Below are 20,737 nucleotides of genomic sequence, written 5' to 3'. Positions count from 1 at the left end.
GTACCTTGTATCAGCTGGAGGAAGTCAGCAACTAATATACTATTCCCCAGCTAGAATGTTGATGTTTTCTACAGCAGGGGTAATTTACAGTGCCAATAAAGCCATATGTTCCACGTTAGCCAAAAGGAACATAAGCTCTACATGCATTTGACAGGAAGTGTAGTCGGTTTTGTTCACTGGGAAGCGGTCAGTGACTCCTGTTACCTCTCTGCCAGGACACGCAATCTTTCTCCAAACAGGAGTAATTTAGGAAAATGCATTTATTTTAAGCAAATCCACTTGGAGCCTATTTTTGATTCCTCAATTTAAGATGTGTACCAGTATCCTCCAGGATGAGTGGAATTGTTAAAAACCAAAAGATAGGAAAATCCACAAAGATTAGGCGAACACTGATGAGTAATATCTCCAGAAGAAACAACAACTTACTGGCAAGAATTAATGGACAGAAGAAAGACAAAAATAAGATAGATATGTGTATTCAATAAAGCATAGAAGAGGGAGAATAACCATCACCAGGAGAAAATTGGGAAAGTTGGAAACATTAGTAGCAAAACCTTCACTCTTTGCGAAAACAGTTAGTTCAGACACTATACTTAACAATGGTGGTGAAAGAGTGTTACGCAATGATAAATGACCTGGGCAATAACAACTGCAAAAGTAGTTCTAGGAAAAAAAAAATCTTTCACTAGGGTATGGTTATTATTGGAAAAGTTTAATAATTCTTACCCATTATCTATCCTGTCTTTTATGGGCACTTAATCCTTTTAGACAAAGACTGAGGTGGATTGGATGGGGCAATGGATTTTTAACCTTGCCAGAACCTCTGTTTGGGAAGAGTCCAAGAGCTATTTCTGCTACTTTACTGACCCTCAGTGCCTCCACTATTCCACTCCTGGAAAATCGTCACTAATCAGTTCTATGGATAAGAACTGTTTAAGGATATCTTTGTTGCTTTGAAACTTGTTTTGTTGTATGGAGTGCAAATGATAAAAGGACAGATGGCATTCTTATTGCAGCAGATGGAGCATCTCTTCTGTGAATGTCATTGTTGCCCAGGTGAATGAAATCCCAGCTATATGAATGCAGTTCTTTCAGGTGGCAGTGCACTGCATCACTGATAAACCTGAGAAAGTAGATGCAAATTTAGTTGCGTGATGTAGCCAGGTGGATGACTAAGAGTCAAGGGATTTCATTTCAGCACCTGTCTTTGGCCCAGACTTCTTAGTTTTAACTTCTCTGTTCTTCAGCTTTCTTATACAATCAGAAAATAGAATTATTTTATTTCTGTGTAAAACAATGTATTATAAAATCTTGAATTCTTCAGAGAGAAAACAGAGTAACCATGAGTTACTCAGAATACCAAGAACAAAAACATCATAGGAATTAAGTGATTAGAGAGTTAATAGCAAGGAATTGCTATTCAGAGAACATGATTATGTGAATTGATTATTTAAACTTAATTATTTACTTCTTTATTCCTCCCCATGCCTATTTCTTTCTTAAGCTAAGTAGGAACACATGGCAGCGCTTCAATGTCTCTTCTCTTTCCCAAGATAGCCTTCATTCAATGAGAAATGTCACTGACTCCTTTTCTTTAGACACACCCTTAAGACCTTCGGTAAAATATCCTAGGTTCTTCACTTCTATTATAGGTTGCCTGTAATACTTAAGTTGGAAGGACCTTCTTAGTTGAATAAAGATTTATTTTTTAATATAAAATGTCTCTTACCCTCTTCATAATTGATTACACTTTTGGTTTTAGTTTTCCTACCCAGCTTTCTTACCTTGAAGCTGTGCTCTAATGAGCACTGCTGATTTCTTGTCACTTCTTTCACTAGTCTGAAACGGCCACAGTACCATGAAAGCTAGAGGTGAAGGAGGCATACCATCTAACGGTCTGTTGATTGGAAAAGGAAGCCCTGGCTCATTTTATACATTTTTCACAATTCAGCTGGCTAATAATAGGATATTACACCATAGAAAGTGATTTAGACTAGAAATACTGTGCAATTTCTCAAATAAATGGCACCACTTTGATAGTAAAAGTTTAGAGGATACTGTACTAGCTCTACAGAATGTACCAGCAATTAGCATATATAGCTTTTAGTAAACTCACCAAGTCAAGCAGCTTGACTGCACACATCACAAGCAGGCAATAGCATCTCCTCATTACAAGTAAGACCTGAACACTCCTTGTGTGGCATGACAAATCTTTTATACCTTCAAGGCACAGCCTCATTGGCTCTTCTGCCTCGACCCTCCAGGTGTAACAGTTGAAAGGGCACGCTTAAAGAGGCCCTGTGCCTTCAGTACGGGGATAAAATACCTAATTCAAAATTAGACAGATTTTTCTCCGTTATCAGTTATGTCTGGAGTGAAGAGTTTTGAAAGTCTTAACACATGACTTGAGCCTCAGAGAATGTTTTTGGTTATAGTTGCATTCTCTAGCAAGGTTGAAAATTATTATTGCTTGAACCTCTGCCTTCAAGATTTTTGTAGTTCTGTTGGCAGTCCCAGCTCATTACTAGCTTAAGTCTCCAGGTCACTTAGAAAAATCCTAGCTTGACTTTTGATATCCTCAAACAGATCAAAAGAAGGATCCTTAAACATAAGGTAAGTAAGATTAGGACTTTTGAATGCATTTTGTGGAAATGCCAAGCAAACAAAGGAATGAAACTATCCAAGCACTATCAAGTAGTTTCAGCTAGTCTCGGAAATGAATTAGTGAGGTGAAGGGTTCTAAATCAAATTCTGTTTAAACTCCAGGGATATTATTTATCTAGCGTCCTCTAACAAGTGATTTTTGTGAGTATATGCTGTTTGTACAAGAGTTGCACCTTTTCTTAGTGTACATCCAGACTTCTAAAGATTTCAGTTAGAGGATATTCTGGAAGAACATAAGAAAAATCTAAATAAAAATATTTAGATTTTTCTTAAACCTAATTTTTCACAAGCATGAGCCAGACAGAATTTCATATTGATTTTGGAGACTTGCTGAGAGCTCACTAGTACAAATATGTGAATATTTTTTTCAGTTTTTTTTCAATCTTTAAATACAGGTTTAGGAGACAAACTATTCAAAAATTTATGTATGTGTTTATACCTAGACATGTATTTCCAAGCATAGACATCTGTGCAAAGTACCTGCTTGTATGAGACAATATGCAGGAAGGCTTCTTATGTATCTTTGCAGATACCATTGAAGTTTCTTTCCTGTTATTTCCTATAGATCTTGATCTATAACTTCTTTCCTAAAATTGCTACTAGCGATCTCCCCAAAAAATATAACAATAACATGCATACAGAACTTGTAAAGATGTTAAATGGGAACACATCCCTTAAATCTGAGTTGCTCAAATGTAATTGCTTAAGATTGAAATTGCTGAATGTTGGTGAATGAACTGAGGAAAAAGATCCGAAGCAAATAAACAAAACTCAGCAGTCTGTCATAAAGGAAAGAAAACTTCACAAACATAATCCAATTAAGTAACTGTCATAACACTAATTAATGAACACACTATAGACATGTTCAGTATCATTTGAATTATTTATTTTTTTAAGTGGACCATTTAAATGTTGATGTTATTACCCATTTTGTTTTAAATTTCTTAGAGCCCTTGGCTGAGATTTCTTGCACTAATCGTAGTACATAGGGGGAACAAAAGTAGAAGGTTATTTTCCAGTGTGCATGTGTGTCTGTGTCTCTGTGTATGCATGTGCTTTACAATTATCAAACATATATTTACACACCAACTTTACACTGAAGTCTTTAAGAAGTCTTTTCTATGGCAGGGAAAGGAATCAACTGACCAAAGAGTTAGGTCTATATGATCCATTTGAGATTTTCCAGTATAGTCCCAAAGAGCTTCTTATGCATTCAAACTTTTGCCGGAATGTTACTCCATCCAGTAGTGTTTCTTTACGAGATGAAACCTGGAGCTGAGGAATGCATCTCTTCAGTTTCCTTAACTTCACTAAACTGTAAATAATTTAAATTATTAAATTGAAATATCAAGACATTTAGATATTGTTCATATCGCTCATCTTTAACCTTCTAATAATACATCACATTTTTAAAATAATTTAAAAAAACAACAAAAAAAAAGACTTTGGAGGCTATATACTACACAATTGCCATGGCTCCTGCTTCTTGGGAAATCTGATACAATATTACAATTCCCAGAACGTATTTGGAGCAGAGGAACAGAATTGTCCCTTGGCAACTTTCACATTCAGCAATCCAGACACTACAACAATAATTTAAAAAATTGCCTTGTGATTTTGTTTTATCTGTATTAAAAAAGGAACACTAAGCTACTTCTTAAATATAGTTTGTTTTTTGTGAAACACCACAAGATTTGGCAAAAAAAGATGTAAAAGAAGACTGTTTCGATGTATAAAACTCCTTACCAGTAGAAGAAACACTGACCTTAATTTGGCCTATTCATAGACTCGTTTAATGTAGTTTTGCTGCATATTTGAAGCCTTAAAGAGCAGAAAGAGCTGCTAGTCAGTTTTGAAATCACAGAACAGTTGCGCACCGACAATTCCTTTAACAGGCAAGGTGTCCATGATAAACACTGAAGTGAAGCACAAGTGTGTACATAGTCTGTGCTGTGACTCGTGCGCGTACGTGGTGGGTGTGTATATACTATTTGGCGGTGTGTACCGATATCGTGGGTGCATGCCCATTCTCTACAACCTTAAGTAGTGTTTTGCTTAAAATCTCCTGTTCTGTAGCTTGTGGTTTGAACTAGCTTTTTTCCCCAGCACAACGATTCTGCTCCACACCCTGCACATGAGTTCATCTGTCACTCACCAGCTTTGTATCTTCATGTCAGTAAAATTTTAGGACAACTGGATGAAGAGTTGTTTCTTACATAGAACATGGTAATACTCCCACTGTAGGAAATGAAATGAAACAAATGGCATAAAAGTGCAGTGACTGTGGTGAAAACACCTCCACAGAGTTAGGCCTCTATCTCTCTTTTTATTTTTGTTTGGGGGTTTTGAGTTGTTGTGGGTTTTTTTCTTTTTTTTCAGGGTTGGGGGGGCTGTGTGTGTTTTTTGAAGAGGAGGTTTTCACTCTCCGGAACGTATATTTGTGACAAATGATGTAGAGGGTTAAGGGGGCATAAGGGGAACTGTGTACATACATCAGATTTCCCATTTTCTCTCCTTGGGCTACTAAGCATTGCCCCACTATTTTCCACTAGAAATGGAAGTGGTTAGGCCCTTTTTTATCACTTCAGGAAAACAGAGTAAGCCCAAGGATTCTTAGCAGAGGCCAATATATTTGAGATTGTTCTGAATGATGACATCTGTCACTGCATCAAAGACAAATTGTATGTTACTGGTATCAGTGGCGCAGGTGAAGTGTGAATAGATCTCCTTGGTCTCCTTGTTGCGATTCAAGTCCTCAAACTGGCGCTGGATGTAGACTGCTGCCTCCTCGTAAGTGTTTTGGCCTTTGTATTCAGGAAAGCAGACTGTTAAGGGGATGCGCCGGATTTTTTCTGCCAGCAGATCTTTCTTATTCAAAAAAAGGATGAGGGAAGTGTTGATAAACCAATTATTGTTGCAGATGGAATCAAAGAGACGCAAACTTTCTGCCATTCGACTCTGTAGGAGAGGAAACAACAGGGTCAACAATAGTTATGTTTCAGTATAACTGTGGAAAGCACACGAAATACATTATTATGCCTATTAATGAGAAAAATCTGCTTTTAGAAATAACTTTTGTTTTATTTGGTGACCATCTTACCTGACCATGAAATTTCAGGGGTCTTAATTCACTTATTTTCATACAGTACATTTCACCACAGACTGCCTATTCCTTATGTTTTAAAATATTTGGCAACTGTGGAGGAAAGTCTAAAACTGAAGATTTAGAAACAACAAGTGTAACTTGAGAAAACAAGGTTGTGTTCAAACTTAGGTTAAAACTATAAACAATTTTTTTTAAGTAAAAGGAATGAGTAATCTCTAGGGATTTCACACAACAGGAACATTCTGCTGTTGAAGTTTTTTAAAAAGAGAGAATTACCATAACACAATTGTAACACTGCATTATTAGCTGGGCAGTTTAGCACACCATACGGCCTCAGAACATTTTCCTTGCCTTACTCTCCCCATTGCATGATGGTGAGCTTGAAAGAACGTACAAGAACTACATTCTACTCCGGTGGAACAACTTGTATATAGGTGGAAGGTGAGCTTAAGCCAGATGTGGCTAACCTCTTTCTGTCTGCTGCCCTGAGTAGGCAACTCCATTTATGGGCAATTTAGGATGACCACCACGATTACACATTTGGAAATACCAATGTGATGCTGGTATAAACCGGAAGCAGAAAGGTCCGTTAGAAATCAACGGTCGCCCTCCATTTTCCTCACGTGCTGCAGCTGGAGCTGTCCATGGTACCAGTGCTCTTGGAAGGCTGAGCTTATCCATCCGTTTGCTCGTATAAATAGGTGCAAACAAATGCAATGTTTTGAATAGAAAATATTCTAGATAATAAAAATAAATATTACTCAAGTATTGTCAAAAATAGATCCTCTTCAGACACCCCAAAACAATTTTTGAAATTTCTGAGCATCTTTAAAATCTCAGAACACTGTAAGGTGTGTCTCCTTCTTGTAGTCTTGATTCAATGCACAGTGCTCAAAACCATTTCAAGTGCTGAAACCAATGTGATGTTAATCACAGCATGAAATTCAGTATTGCTACTCACATGTCCAGACAAATTGATTTTGTATGGGAAACATTTCTGTAAAGCTTTTAGCTCTTACACAAATGACAGGCCTACAGTTAATATTTAGCCTACAGCTAAAATACTAGCTATTTTTCCTTCTCACTTTATTTTTGTTTAGGCTTTCTACTGCTGAAAACATTGTTTTGAGGAATCATGGTTTATTCTTGTTTTATCTTCAACAGTCCTTCCCTCTGTTTTGAGGTATCACCAAAATTTATTGCACACTGGTCACCAGATGCAAAGAATCCTTGTACAGTCAGCTCTGTAAAGTCTGCTTGCTGATAAACCATGGATAAAACATGAATAAAGCTTTTCATGTACAGCAATATAGATGATAATCTTAACTTCCTTAAAAAAATAAACAAGCTAAATATCTATGGCAATTTTTTCCATGTTAAATTTCCATAAAGAGCTGCATATTTTCAGACGATTATTCTTTAAACTGATCTCTAGAAAAGCTGTACAAAAACTGTTCAGATCGCTGTTTCATGTGTTTGTGGAGTCTGTTTTTTTTTAACTCAATGTATCTTTCATAGTTTTTCTTCCCTTCAGACAAAGCGAATTTGCAATACGGTCCTGCCAAATTAAGAAAATAAATCCTGTTCTGTTTAGAGTATCTCTAACTTTCAGTATTCTCAAATCATGAGATTGCATAAGATTTAATATAATTTCTTCAACTTAGCCCATATAGCAAATTTAATTAAGATTAGGCATTGTGGATCAGCATAGGGCATGATGGGAGGGAGAAGTTTTGTGGATGATGGGCGTCAGTAATGATATAGCAGGATATAGTTTCAAATCCTCCCAGTCTGTTGTCTTTGGTCTCACTTGTATCACAGTCACACAGCGGATAGTTTCATAGCATGTACAGATCATGAATTTAGTGACTTCAGAGGAGCCATCAGAGGAAGAGCAACTTTGTCTTTGTAAACTTCTTATATACTAGCATGCCTTAGCCATCTGAAAGTAAGAGCAGCTGATTTGGTATTTTTTATTTCAATAAGAGAAAAATAACACTGAAAATGCCTGGTAAAACTCCTGAAGATTACCTATCCCTGATTTCCTAGTGCTTCCAAAAGGTACAATGAATCAATTTATATAGAATTGATATTTTTTCAAAGAAGCATAGTTTCTTGAAGAAAGCCTGGAATCAACTCAAGCCTAACGGTTTTAATATGGTCAAAAGTATTTTGGATTGGCAGAAAAAAAAAGTCTGTAAGGTTTCTCAGGGATCATAGATACCATATGTCATTCCTAACATACTTTTAAACTATTCTTAAAGTCCTTTCCACAGAACTTCTCCATTCCCACCTGTTGACTGACGTTTCAACAAAGAATACAGTAATCAAAAGCTACTAATTAGTAGACACTGATCAAGATTATTTTCAAGAAGATATTTTAGCTGATTCTTCAAAGCACAGAAGTAGTCTTAACTTTTTTTCACATAAGACTGTTCAATTGGTGACTGACAGCCACATTTCAGCCCATAGGATGTTTTTGTGTGGCCAGTTTTAAAATCTTTATCATGCATCTGCCTATGTCCTGTTATACATGCCCAGATCCTGGCATTAGTTCTGGAAGCTGCTGTTAGACCTATCTGATTCCAGAGAGATGCATCTTGTTTTCAGAAATACCTCTTCTAACAAAAAAACAAAAGAAAAGTTCATTTGACTTCTTGCATTTATACCTGATATAAAACATTAGCATTCTCCTCAACTGAAAAATTATTTGCTTTTTGATGGACTTTGATGTTTTGTATTCTTTTATCATATGCATACAAAGAACATAAATTTTGAAAAAAAAATCCATAATGTATTATAATATTAAAAAATGATGATAATATATGCAAACAAGTGATGCACAGTGTAATTGCTCACCACCCACTGACCGAAGCCCGACCTGTCCCAGCTAGTGATCCCAAAACAGAGAAGTCCCGAAACTGCAATCCCAGAAGAGCAAGAGCCCAAGAGAGAGAGAGAACCCTCCTGGCCAACTCTCATCTATGTACTGGGCATGTTGTTGCATGATACGGAATATTCTATTGGCCAATTTGAGCCTCAATCCTAAATTTAAACTCGAATCATAAACTAAGAGTTGTGGGTCCCTTGCTGTGGCCATGCTCCCTCCCACTCGCACGCTGGAAAAAACATGCGAAGTTGAAAAGTCCTTGATGTCTCAGCACCAGCTATAAACATTGGTGCACTATCAGCATTCTTCTCATAACAAATCCCATACTAGATCCAAAACACAGCACTAAAAAGAAAACTAAACTCTGTCCCAGCTGAAACCAGGGCAAATTAACTCCTTTGTTTTCTTCTAATGTTAACCTGTAATGAATTTACTGTTTCAAACAGTATTAGCTGCATTGCCCATATAGATTATTCTGCAGGTATTGCACTCTTTTGTATACGAAATATTTTAGGTTTCTAAAAACCTTATGCATACATCATCAGTCACATTGGTGGTCCAGCTGAAGTGAACGGAAGGGATTTGGGATATCAGATAAAGCGTGTATTTTGTTTACAAGATTATTTCCAAATATGTATATGTTACATATGTCTGGCTTGTGTTTGGAGGGGATGAAAATAATCTAGACTCTGGGTATTTTTTTTGTTGTTTGACTGTGAAGTATTCCAGCCAGTTTTCCTGTTTGGAAAGTACAGGTGAGAGGATGATTTTGCCTTTCAATAGAACTAACAGTATTTTAAGGAGTTAGTACTCCTATTTCAGGAGTACTAATTCTCCTCAAATTTGTATTAGTTGCATCTAATGCATCTCCCTTGACTTCACTACAGTCTCTAAATATTTCAACTGGGAGATCAAGAGAGAAGATTCATTCACTGTTTATTATATGAAAAGTAACATGAAAATATAATTTATTTCAAATTTAGTTTTTATTTGGTTTAATTAGAGAATGAAAATATATTTTATTGTTATTACTTCAAAGGAAATGTGCAACAGTATTGATCATTATTGTTACACTAAAAGAGTATCCTGAAAAAATTACTGCTCCTTTTCATTTGCTATGGATTGACTTGGTCAGAATTGCATCCTCAGAGTTCCACGAAGGCATTGATTTAATTATTTTAGTGAGTAATTCTGTGTTTACGTATTAAAACCACAGACCTTTGGCAGTTTCTGGTCATTTCAAAAGCCCCAGGAGCACCAGAGCCCACCATGATGGCTGGAACTGCCATAGCAGCAGTATGTGGCCATGCTGAAATCTAACTCAAGCTTCTTAAGGCAACTGAAATACAAGCATAATTATATAGTCCCTATATTTGCGGGGTTTTCTTGTTTACTTCTTCCTTGGTAAAGGTGGGGTCATCTGATTTTTGAGCCTACTTTATATACAGATAGATTTATAAGTGTAAAATTACGGCTTTAAAATTCTGTTTGAGGATTTATTTTTTATTTTTGAAATGCAAATGCTGACACAACAGATAATGCCCTAAAAACATCATAGGTCTGTTTCCAAATAACCATGGTCTTCTTTCCTTCCCTGAATTTGTAGCTGATAATGAAATCATGCAAGACATTTTTTACTCAATTGAAATGCTTTTGCTACCAATTGTCTGGAAAAAAGTGGTTTAGAGCTAATATAGGTTTTTGGCCAACTCTCAGAACATTCATGCCAACAGGATATTGCATTTTAAGAGGTCTGTGTTTATTCCTGTATTTTGTAGTGAATCATAATACTGTCCTTCTACTACCAAATACTCAGTTGGAGCCTGTAGTCCAAGGACAAAAATCAGAGAGTTAAAACCCTTCCATAAATTGTAAAATGTAATGAGCATGTACAAGAGGACTGATAATTTTAAATTAATGTAAACTTGATGATCTCTTAGATGATGTAAAGAAAGAATTAGTAAACTGTTTGAAACCAGGACACTGTTGTAACTGACATCTACGAAATTTCTTCCGTGGTGTAATACCATTATTATAATACTGGTGGGTATTTGAAAGTCCTAACAACCTTATCTAAACTCAATAGAATTTCTTTTCATTAAAATGCAAATAAATTAACCAGGAATCATTTCCAACAAAGATGCAGGCTATGTTCTACCAGTGGAAGACTGTAGTTGCGTGGTATAAATGCATGATATACCTTGGGAAATGAACCCCCAATCCATTTCATAATTTAACTATAACAGTGAAAGTAGGAAAACGTATTACTGGACAATGGGGAAATGTATCAGAAAGTCAAAACCAAGTCTTCAAATAACAGTAAGATGTTATTAACATAAATTATGAAAACTTTAGGGAAAGAGAAACAGGCAGCACCTATTTCTGTATGAAGAACAGAAAACTAATTGAAGTTACTCTGAAAATCTTTTTTACCTGTTAACATGGAGACATGAAACACGTGGTGTTCAATCTCAATTTCCACGTGGAATTAAATGACAAACAAGTAAATCTAAACCTTAGAGAAAATAGCGTACACGGCAAGATGAGGTCTTCATAAATTAAGTGGTGTCTCATGATTTGTGCAGTGCATCAATCACATTTGAAACAGCAGTGCATAACATGGCTTTCAGTTTTTTATAGCCAGATGGCATCTTGATATATCTGAAAATCTTAAATACGAAGTGATATGTCCACAGCTCTAAGATGAAGGCTGACACAGAAACTGAGCCTAAAGATACATGATGGGATGAGGCTTTGAGCAACCTAATCCAGTGGAAGGTGTCCCCCTGCCCATGGCAAGGGGGTTGCAACTAGTTGATCTTTAAGGTCCCTTCCAAACAAAACCATTCCATAATTCTATGATTCTATGATGTATCCAGACATATACTCCTATCCTAACACAACAAGCTCCTTTTTGGTTCCATCAATATTGTAAAAACTACTGTACATATTATAGGGTAAGTGAACTTGAGAGGGTTATGGCTTATTATAATAAAAAAATAGAATAAATTATTGTACAACTCCCAAAGGAGTTACAAACATTTTCTATTCATGTGGAGGAAAAATAAAGGTAGGAATAGGCATCCTTCTTCTCTGCAGTGCCTTTTCCAGTTCAGGAATCCTGAGGGGCAGCTAGCCAGGTGGCTAGAAAAAATGTGCTGCTGTAATTTCATAATTGGGGTATAAGCAAGACAATGCCGATGCCTTATCCAGATGGCCTTGTTGGGGGCTAATTGCAAATTCTTCTCTGAGCATGAGAACAAGGAACTGGTTGCTTAAGGGAAAGAACATACTAAGGAACAGATGGCTGCTTCTGTTCTTCCAATAATTTGCAAACATATAAACATCCCTGGTCAGCCTCTGGAACAGTAGAAGTATGCTTAGCACCAAAGAGTTCCAGAACAACTAAGAGTTTTCAAAAAGGGAGACCTTGTTATCAAGATAGCAAATAATTAGAAAAATCATTTGTTGAACAGAGCCAAATTGGAATGTAGTATCTCCTCACAGCTTTCACATTAAAGCTTTCTGGTTGCGGTTGGGAGAGCTTTGAACTTAAAAACAAAAAATTATGAAGAGATAAACTATTACAAGTAAGGGCATTAACTGCCACTTGTACTAAATACTTAAGAACTTTATCTTTCAATCATTATTTCTGTTTCGTCATTATTTTAAAACCAATAGGCACTGAGGATTATGAAAACCTGAACTAAACAAAATAAAATTGATCTTGTGTAAAACATAGACAATGATGAATAAAACTGGTGCAGGAAAGGTAATGTTTGCTTTCCAGAAAAGCTGGAAAATCTTTAAATGTCAGTAAATCTTGGAAGAACCAGTGGAAGTTGTTGCTATTTTCCTGTTGAGGCTTTTCTTTGTGATAATGACTGGCATCTAGCATGTGCTGGTGGCTATGAGCTATGTTACAAAATGGCATGAATCTTTCTTTCTGTTTCAAATGTGGTGTTCAGAGATTCACAAGTTAAGACCTTCTAAAGAAAGGAGGTGAAGCTAAAGTATTTGAAGAAGGGGTGCTGGGGTAAAAAGGTACTTAAATCTGCTGGATGTAAACATTGTTTTTTCCTTAAGGTTACTATACAAAAAAAATGAATCTATTCTGAAATAATGACACTCTACAAAATAAGTCAAAGGAAATATCATTGCCCAAGACAGTCATAGTCAAAGCAATTCAGGAATTCAAACTATGTTTGAATAAATATATAATGGAAGGCAGAGGGAAAGCTGAAGAATTTTACAGGAAAAAATACAGATGATGCAGAAAGCAAGAGGTAGCCTGGATAAATATATACTTTTTTTCTTGTAAAAAAGCCTAGATTGAGTGCTAATTGAGAAGTCCTTCCTGTCTAGCAGTTAGGCAGTCCTGTTTGAGTGTTGGATGAGAGAGACTTGATTTAAAAAGAAAGAGACTATTGCATGATTCATCTTTTGTTTAGAGAAGGAAGACTCCTACAAGGATACATAGGATCAGGTGGCTGTGAGTCTAAATGGAGAAAGATGATAATTTCATGAGTTACAAAAAATAATTGCTTTCATCTAAAAATCAAACCAAAAAACCTAACAATCTGTTGGAGAGAAGTAAGTAGACTTAATCCAATTCACTCTATATATCTCTCAAATAAAGATATTAAGTATCTCACTGGGGTAAGATTAAACTGGGATAAAACACTCTACCTGTGTTGTTCTGTATATACATATTTCTAGCCTTGGCATCTGCCAGAAGGGACAGGGTAACCAACAGGGTTTTGACTAGACAGAATTGTTTTGCCTTTCCAAACCCTTTCTTTCTAATCCCAGCATCCCAAAGTTTTCCTGAAAAATGTTGGGAATTCTAAAATGTCAAAATTAGAAAGGGTGACATAGAAGGGTAAGTCCTGTTATGAATTCACTAAGAAGTGTTCTTAACTTACTTAGCAGCTTAACTTCTTCTACAAGCAAACTCATTATCCCATCGCTAAAGTAACATGTTACATTAGTCAAAAACCACTGTGGGAATTCCTGACCAGACAACGGTAAACAAAACAGGAATGAGGTCAGGATAACTAGAAGCAGCTATGGCAATATAGTACCCATCATATGGATACATATATATGCACATGCTGACTATTTCTGCCCTTCTGACCAAATTCCTTTCAGTGTCCTGCATATGTAAGAGGAATGTGAAGTGCAGAAAGGTGAAAAACTAACATAACATGTTATGTATATATGTATATTTTATGCCACCACAATTAAGGGAAATCAAAAGGGATGATAAAAGAAGGTTTTATGTTAGAGGAACCTTGAATCTCTACTACAAAATGAGCATATAGAAGGCTGAGAAACATGGATGTTATGAAGCAGAGTCCTGAAGAAATCTTGTGTGATTTTGGATAGGAACACATGTATGTATATAGTGAGGAGGAAAAAAAAATATTACATGTAATGTAAGCTTGCTTCTAGGATTTTTAAACAGATTCATCCTCAAATCAGGAGCAAAAATTGTTCTAGTGAACAAAATTTGTAAACTACCAGATTAATTCCCCATCATTTTAAAGATAATGTTGTGTAATTGTTTACACTTGCAGTTTGTATGTGAAAACGTGGAACAGACAGAAGCGGCAGTAGTCAGTATTTGATACCTCTTTTTCAGAGAAGAAAGGGGAAATAAACCTGACAAAGCGATACTGCAGCGTACTGTCTCCCTTGATGATTTCCTGTGGAGTATTCTACAGTCTTTACAGAAAATTCTGCAGGTGATAACTGAATCTGGCAGTATGCATGAGAATTACATGGAGACCTTTAGTCTTGGCTATTGTATAGAATGACAATGAAAACATTATGAATATTTTATCACGTATGATCTCTGTGACTGGAAAAGAATTGTAGTGTTACTAAGGCTTACTGCGTATGAGACTAGACAAAGCAGATTGAATTGGGAGTATTACTTTAACAGAGTCCTGAACATTTCTCTCTGAAAATCGATCCCTGCAACTTTTTAGGTGTGAACTGAAACAGCAAGTCATGTCTCTAGGAGTACATCATAAGTCAAGCATTGTTATGCAGTAGCTGCGTATGGATGCCAATGGCAGACTAGGGTACACCACTCTTCAATCCTATCTATCAAAACTGGTTTATATTCCTGGATCAAGAACAATACGATTATACTAAAGAGAGTGCCTGAACTGAGAAAAAAGTTTGATTAAATTTCCTGACAGGAGGATTAGTTTTTGAGCCAGGGGATTTCCAAGCAAAGGAATAGGACAACAGGTGCTTCTGCTAGGCTCCGGGGAGACCTTCTAGCAGCCTTCCAGTACCTAGAGGGGGCCTACAAGAAAGCTGGAGAGGGACTTTTGACAAGGGTGTGAAGTGACAGGACAAAGGGTAATGGATTTAAACTGAAAGAGGAGATATTTAGATTAGATACAAGGAAGAAGTTCTTCTCTCAGGATGGTGAGGCAGTGGAACAGGTTGCCCAGAGAAGCTGTGGATGCTTCATCCCTAGAAGTGTTCATGGCCAGGCTGGATGAGGCTTTGAGCAACCTGATCTAGTGGAAGGTGTCCCTGCCCATGGCAGAGGTATTAGAACTAGATGATCTTTAAGGTCCCTTTCCACCCAAACCATTCTATGATTCTACGACTTATAACCAAGGGAGAATCTGAAGAGAGGATATATAGAAAACTCTTGGAAGAACAGAGGAGAAGGTGACAGTAGATTTCTGCTTTCAGCACTGACTTAACTTTATACACTGAATCAAGTTTAAGATTCATCTTCACTGTTGTAAGATTTTTCATCACAGAGTATGGAATGAACCTCCCAGGAACTAGTGACCACCACAAGATATAAATATACAGAAGTAGACAATATGCCATGAAGAGAGAAGGAAACAAAATTAATTATATGTGGCATATGTCACTGATGTTTCTTAAGGTATTTCTAAAAACAATTACAATTTCAGTAAGAACCTGTTTACAGGAACTTACTCTAGAATGTACCACAAAAAAGATCTAAACTGGAAAACATTAAAATTGCAAACTCAAACGCTCAAGTGTCAAATGCTGAGATCATAGTTGCCTCTGTTACTCATGTAAATCTCCTGTTACATGAACACATAGTTTTTTCTTCATTGAATCCTGTCTCATTCATCTCGCAAGATGGGCAATGTCATGTGCTAGTCAATATTTTTCTTTATTGTCACAACTCAATTTATAGATGCATGCTTTACTATGAACTTACTATTTATGAGCTGCTCAAAAGACAGAATTACTAGTTTATTCTCAAGCTTATAATTATTGTATATGAATATTTCATTGGCTATATTTGTTTCCACAGCATGTTGTCAGATCAAGAGGTAGTGTTAAAAGCAACTTATAAACATGGAATGATACAATCTACACAATGAGAAATTATAGTTAGAAGGAACCCAGTAATTCTAGACACCCAACCAAATTTTCTAGAATCTATTTTTTCAGCATGTGCATTTACTTATTTAGCAAAGTTTAATAGGTTTTTCAAGCTGACATTGATATCTGTTGTGGCTCCGAGCAATCAGACCTACTACGAATCAAATCACAGGATCTCAAATTAGGTCTCTTTGAGCAAAGTAAGGAAGAAAGTGGGATTACCTATGAAAGTTTTCACTTAAGAAACTAACTGGAATCAAAAAAAAGAGCATGGACATATACCAGGATCTGCTACAGTTATTCAGAATAGCATTCAGCTGCTTTAGCCATATGAACTTTCTCTGTTTTCCTATAATCCCTTGTTCCATTTGTTTCACATTTTCCTCCCTCTGCAACAGATGATGGCAGTGTTCCTACACTTGACAGTCTTATTTATCAGATAAGCCCTCATTAATCAGAGAAAAACCATGATATTCATTGAATGAGGCAGAAAATCCATGGAAAAAACATCATCGCTATAAAGTCTGAATCAAAACATACAGAAACAAGACGTTCAAAACAAGGTTATGCCAACAATATTCTCCCATTTACTACCTCTTGGTTATTTGATTTCACCAGATCACTTAAACTCCGCTCCACCTCATCCTCCACCCACACTGCTTCACAATCTAAACTTACTCCCAACCTTCTCACTCTGTCAGTTTTGTTTCCTTCTCAGACTTGTACATTCCAGATGAGAAATAGTGCTTATATAATTTTGTACCATTAGAGGCTGATCAGGTCTCCCTAATGATCGTCTATACTGATCGTATCAGCACAGGAATTCGCACCGTTCAAATTAATTCAGACTTTCAGAGGAATAAGAAAAAAACAAAACATATATGTGAGACAAGAGCCATGCCAAATATTAAGGAGATCTTGTTAAAATTGACAGATTTTTCAGGGAATCATAGAATGGTTTGGGTTTGAAGGGACCTCCAAGATCATCTAGTTTCAACGCCCCTGCCATGGGCAGGGACACCTTCCCCTAGATCAGGTTGCTCAAAGCCTCATCTGATAAAGGATCTCGGCTGTAGCTACTTCTAAATTGATCCTACTGTACTATTCCAAAATTCCTTCTCTCCTACACTGGAGAAAAGTTCTTGTGGTGCTTTACACTAATCCTAGAATTTGCAGCACTAGAAGATAAGGCTGTTCCTTTCATACATCCATTCCCAAATTTTATCATTCATTATATATGTGAATTTTCTGTAGCCTGATTTTTTTTCTTCCTAAACTATGGGATTCCGTATATGTCTGAGTATGCCACGTTACTTATTTTTCTTTGCCAACTAATTTCAACTGAAATTGAAAACAGAGACCAAGAGAGATGTCAGATGCCCTGAGACTAATTGAGTTAGACATAGTGAGGGCCTGTTCACAAGGAATTGTCTTATGGGTCTTTCCTGCTCTCAGAAGACAAAAACAGTGCTGCTAGCTTATTTCAAAAAAATTATCCTGTTGCTTCGATTGTTACTTGTGGGATCACAGAGGAATTATGGTCACATCATAGGAAGTGCTGGTAGAGTAATGACAAATTGGGTAACAAACAGAAGAGAGAAAAGGAAGCGGTGTGAGCATCTGATCTTTTCTGTTATTACAGAATTACAAGTCGTCCTAACTTCCTCTTTTTAAGGGTTACTCAATGCTAATAACAATGCAGTAGTCCTATCAGCCTGCCTGATGTCTTTTTCAACAAATCAACTTACGTTGTCTCTGTAAAAATAACTGCTGTCTGGTTGGTGAGCTCTTAATTAATGAATTTTGGACTGAATCAAGAAAGAGACATTCTGAGAATGAGTTATACCAGAGGAAAGAAGGGAAAAACTAACACAGTTACTACCTTTTGCAATCTTGAAGGGATGTAATTTTTTCTCATGTCTGCTTATCAATTGTCCATTTCTTTGATTTCTTAAAGAAATGTAGAATTATTTTCTATTCAATCCATCAAAAGGGAGAAGGTTACTTTTTTGTTTTGGTTTGTGCACTGCTTCTCTATTTTCTACTTGGTGTTTATACATTATGTCAGAAATACTATAATGCATTTTGTACCCGATTATAACAGAGAAGAATTTTGGTCCAGTGAGTTAGCCTAAGCACAGAGTGAGAACTCAAGATGCGTCCTCCTCCAACCTCTGTTTTCCATTGCATTCATTTTAAATTCCTCCTCAGGTTTCCATGGAAATAGCAGAGAAGTGTACTTATATTCTTGGCAATAAAATATTCATTAAAAAAGGCAAGGAGATGGTTTAGATGGCAGATGCTGTATTGCTGAAGCAGGCAGTCAAAAACTAAGCTCCTACTATGTAAATGATCCTTTGCGTAAGTGAATGTATTCTGAGGAGAATAGACCCAGAATATATTCCTCACAGGGAGAAAAGGAGGAATAGGCAGTCTAAATCTGACCTGCAGAGAAAGCAAGAATTTCTATCTGGAATGCAAGACTTCCCAGAACAATGCAAAATAAAATGCTGCAAAGATTTTACCATTGGAAGTTGAAATCTTTCTTAAGGCAACAGATGATTTAAACTTGCTACAGAGACACAGTTGTACTAATGAGCACGTTTTAACCAAAATGTCTTCTCTAATATAAAATGGTATGTTTCTTGAAACAGAAATTCTTGGGTTGTCGTCAACAGCCAATATAGTAAAATCTTTAAACCCAAAGTAAAATCTATCTTCTTCATAGAGAAAATCATTTTATAAACCTGATATTTGAGCAGACCCATGAAAATCATTAACAGCATTTTAGATTTTCCAATTTAAAATGGGCAAGTAACAATTAATTGCATTTATTTAAAAATAGACAGAAGCAGACTTTGATTAACAATGTACATCTAGCTGTCCTAGTAGTTGTACTATACATGCTAGAAGGACAGTGAACTATATACTGACTATAAGACTGATTCCTCTCTGAAATCTGAACACATTAACTACTCGTCATAGATGCCAGCCCACATTTACACAGCAGGACCAAAGGTACACTGTAAGCCATGCCAGAAGGATGTCTGTGCTATCTCCGAATGCAGAATCACGAACTCACCTTTCTTTGTTATGGATGTAGAAGGTCGGATGAGTCTGCCATTCATCCTATACGCCCTTGCAGTGGCATTACACAGGTAACATGAAAACTCTGCCCTAAGCCTTTCCTGGGCGATTTCCAGCATTGTCTACCACAAGGCCAGATGAGATTTATGGCAGGAGTCTGAGCACATGCTTTGGACTAAAGAGATTTCAGTCTGCTTACGGGCAAGGGCTCTTAAATACAGTGTAGACTGTCATTATATCACCTCTTGGCAGTCCTGTCTCTCTAGCACCTAACGAAACCTGGAGAAATATTCCAAGATATCATCTGTTCTCTTAGAAGTGGAAAAAAAAAAAACAATTTTCAGCCTCAAGTCTTTCTGTAATGTGGTGTGTGTATAAATAACTGTTGAAATGTACAGCCATTGCAAATACAACTGTATGGCACTTACTAAAATAATCTGAAATTTTTTATAAGTACAATAACCTGTATCACCAAATGCAGCTAAAATCCTTGATGAATACAGTATTAACAGTAAAGAAAGTTTAGCACATAAATCCATGCAATGTCAATCATGTCAGCACACCTACTTCAGAATTCCCCATGTTCAGAACCATATTTTGAAATTCAAATTGTTTAGATATCTAGTAGGCTTTTATATACATACATTTTTATATACATATATATAACATACACACAAAAATAAAAATTTATTTTGATATGTTTTATAATGGAACTTCAGCCGTACCTAGTTTGACAGTGGATAGGAGAAATGGAAGAGAAGAACTTAGAAAAAATTAAAGGAAGACATTTTCTTTGGCTGTTTTATTCAAGAAACAGCATATGAAATGTCATTTAGACATCAAACAGCATAAATATTTGAAAGTGATAATACAAAGAAGTAGAAGATGATAAAAATTATTAGATTTGTAGTGGTGCTAAGGACAGTCTAGATTACTTAAAAAAAAAAAGTGGTTTTTTTTTCCAGTTGTGTGTTGCAATTATTTATTTTTTTTCAAGAATATAGTTATTTATCCAGCTGAATTGAAGCATAATATGAGGATAGAAATTCACTTTTCTTTCTTCTTTCTGCATTAGTTATAAGGGTCTGATGAAATTTACATATAAATTTGATTTGCTTCACAGAATGTTCAAAGAACAAACGTCAAGTCAAAACTGCTTTTCTAACAAACACTCTTTTTTGTCCTCTGTGATCTACTTATTTCTGACTGTCTCAGTTTATTAGCATTAGTTAATACAGCGTTCTGCGCTGGCGCAGGTGCAGCCATAACGTGACTCAGGAAGCCCCTGAGCAACCGCAGCACTTACTCTGTATCTGAGTTCATTGACCATTTTCCAAAGAGGCAGTGAACAAGGAATGTTGATTTAAGTGTATATACACATTTATGTATCTATACACTCACTTTATGACAAGTTTCCATTTTCACATTCAAATACTATTCTTTCTGCTTAACTTCTGCCCATGGATTTAGTAAATATTTATATTCGCTTCAGATGCCATTGTCAGAAATCCAGGTCTTAAAATAATTACACAACAAATCGTTCACACACTCTGGAGGAGAGCAGCTAGAGCTTTGTTTTTCCATCGACCAATATA

At 36.2% G+C, this 20,737-nt stretch overlaps 2 protein-coding genes across 2 annotated transcripts in view; one reads left to right on the top strand and one right to left on the bottom strand.

Annotated features, from left to right (window-relative positions):
- Positions 1–20,737, top strand: part of RSPH14 (radial spoke head 14 homolog) — an 86,674-nt gene that overhangs the window by 5,923 nt on the left and 60,014 nt on the right. The window lies entirely within an intron of this gene.
- The window catches only part of GNAZ (G protein subunit alpha z), a 31,464-nt gene continuing 16,004 nt past the window's right edge, over positions 5,278–20,737 (bottom strand). The window contains exon 2 of the mRNA XM_009983366.2: positions 5,278–5,622. Coding sequence (XP_009981668.1) covers positions 5,278–5,622 — 345 coding nt within the window. The remainder of the gene's footprint in view (positions 5,623–20,737) is intronic.

This window comes from Tauraco erythrolophus, chromosome 19 (genome assembly GCF_009769465.1).
Source record: "Tauraco erythrolophus isolate bTauEry1 chromosome 19, bTauEry1.pri, whole genome shotgun sequence".
Taxonomy (NCBI): domain Eukaryota; kingdom Metazoa; phylum Chordata; class Aves; order Musophagiformes; family Musophagidae; genus Tauraco; species Tauraco erythrolophus.
Note: the sequence above shows the minus strand (reverse complement) of the source record. Positions and strands in the feature narration are given on the sequence as shown.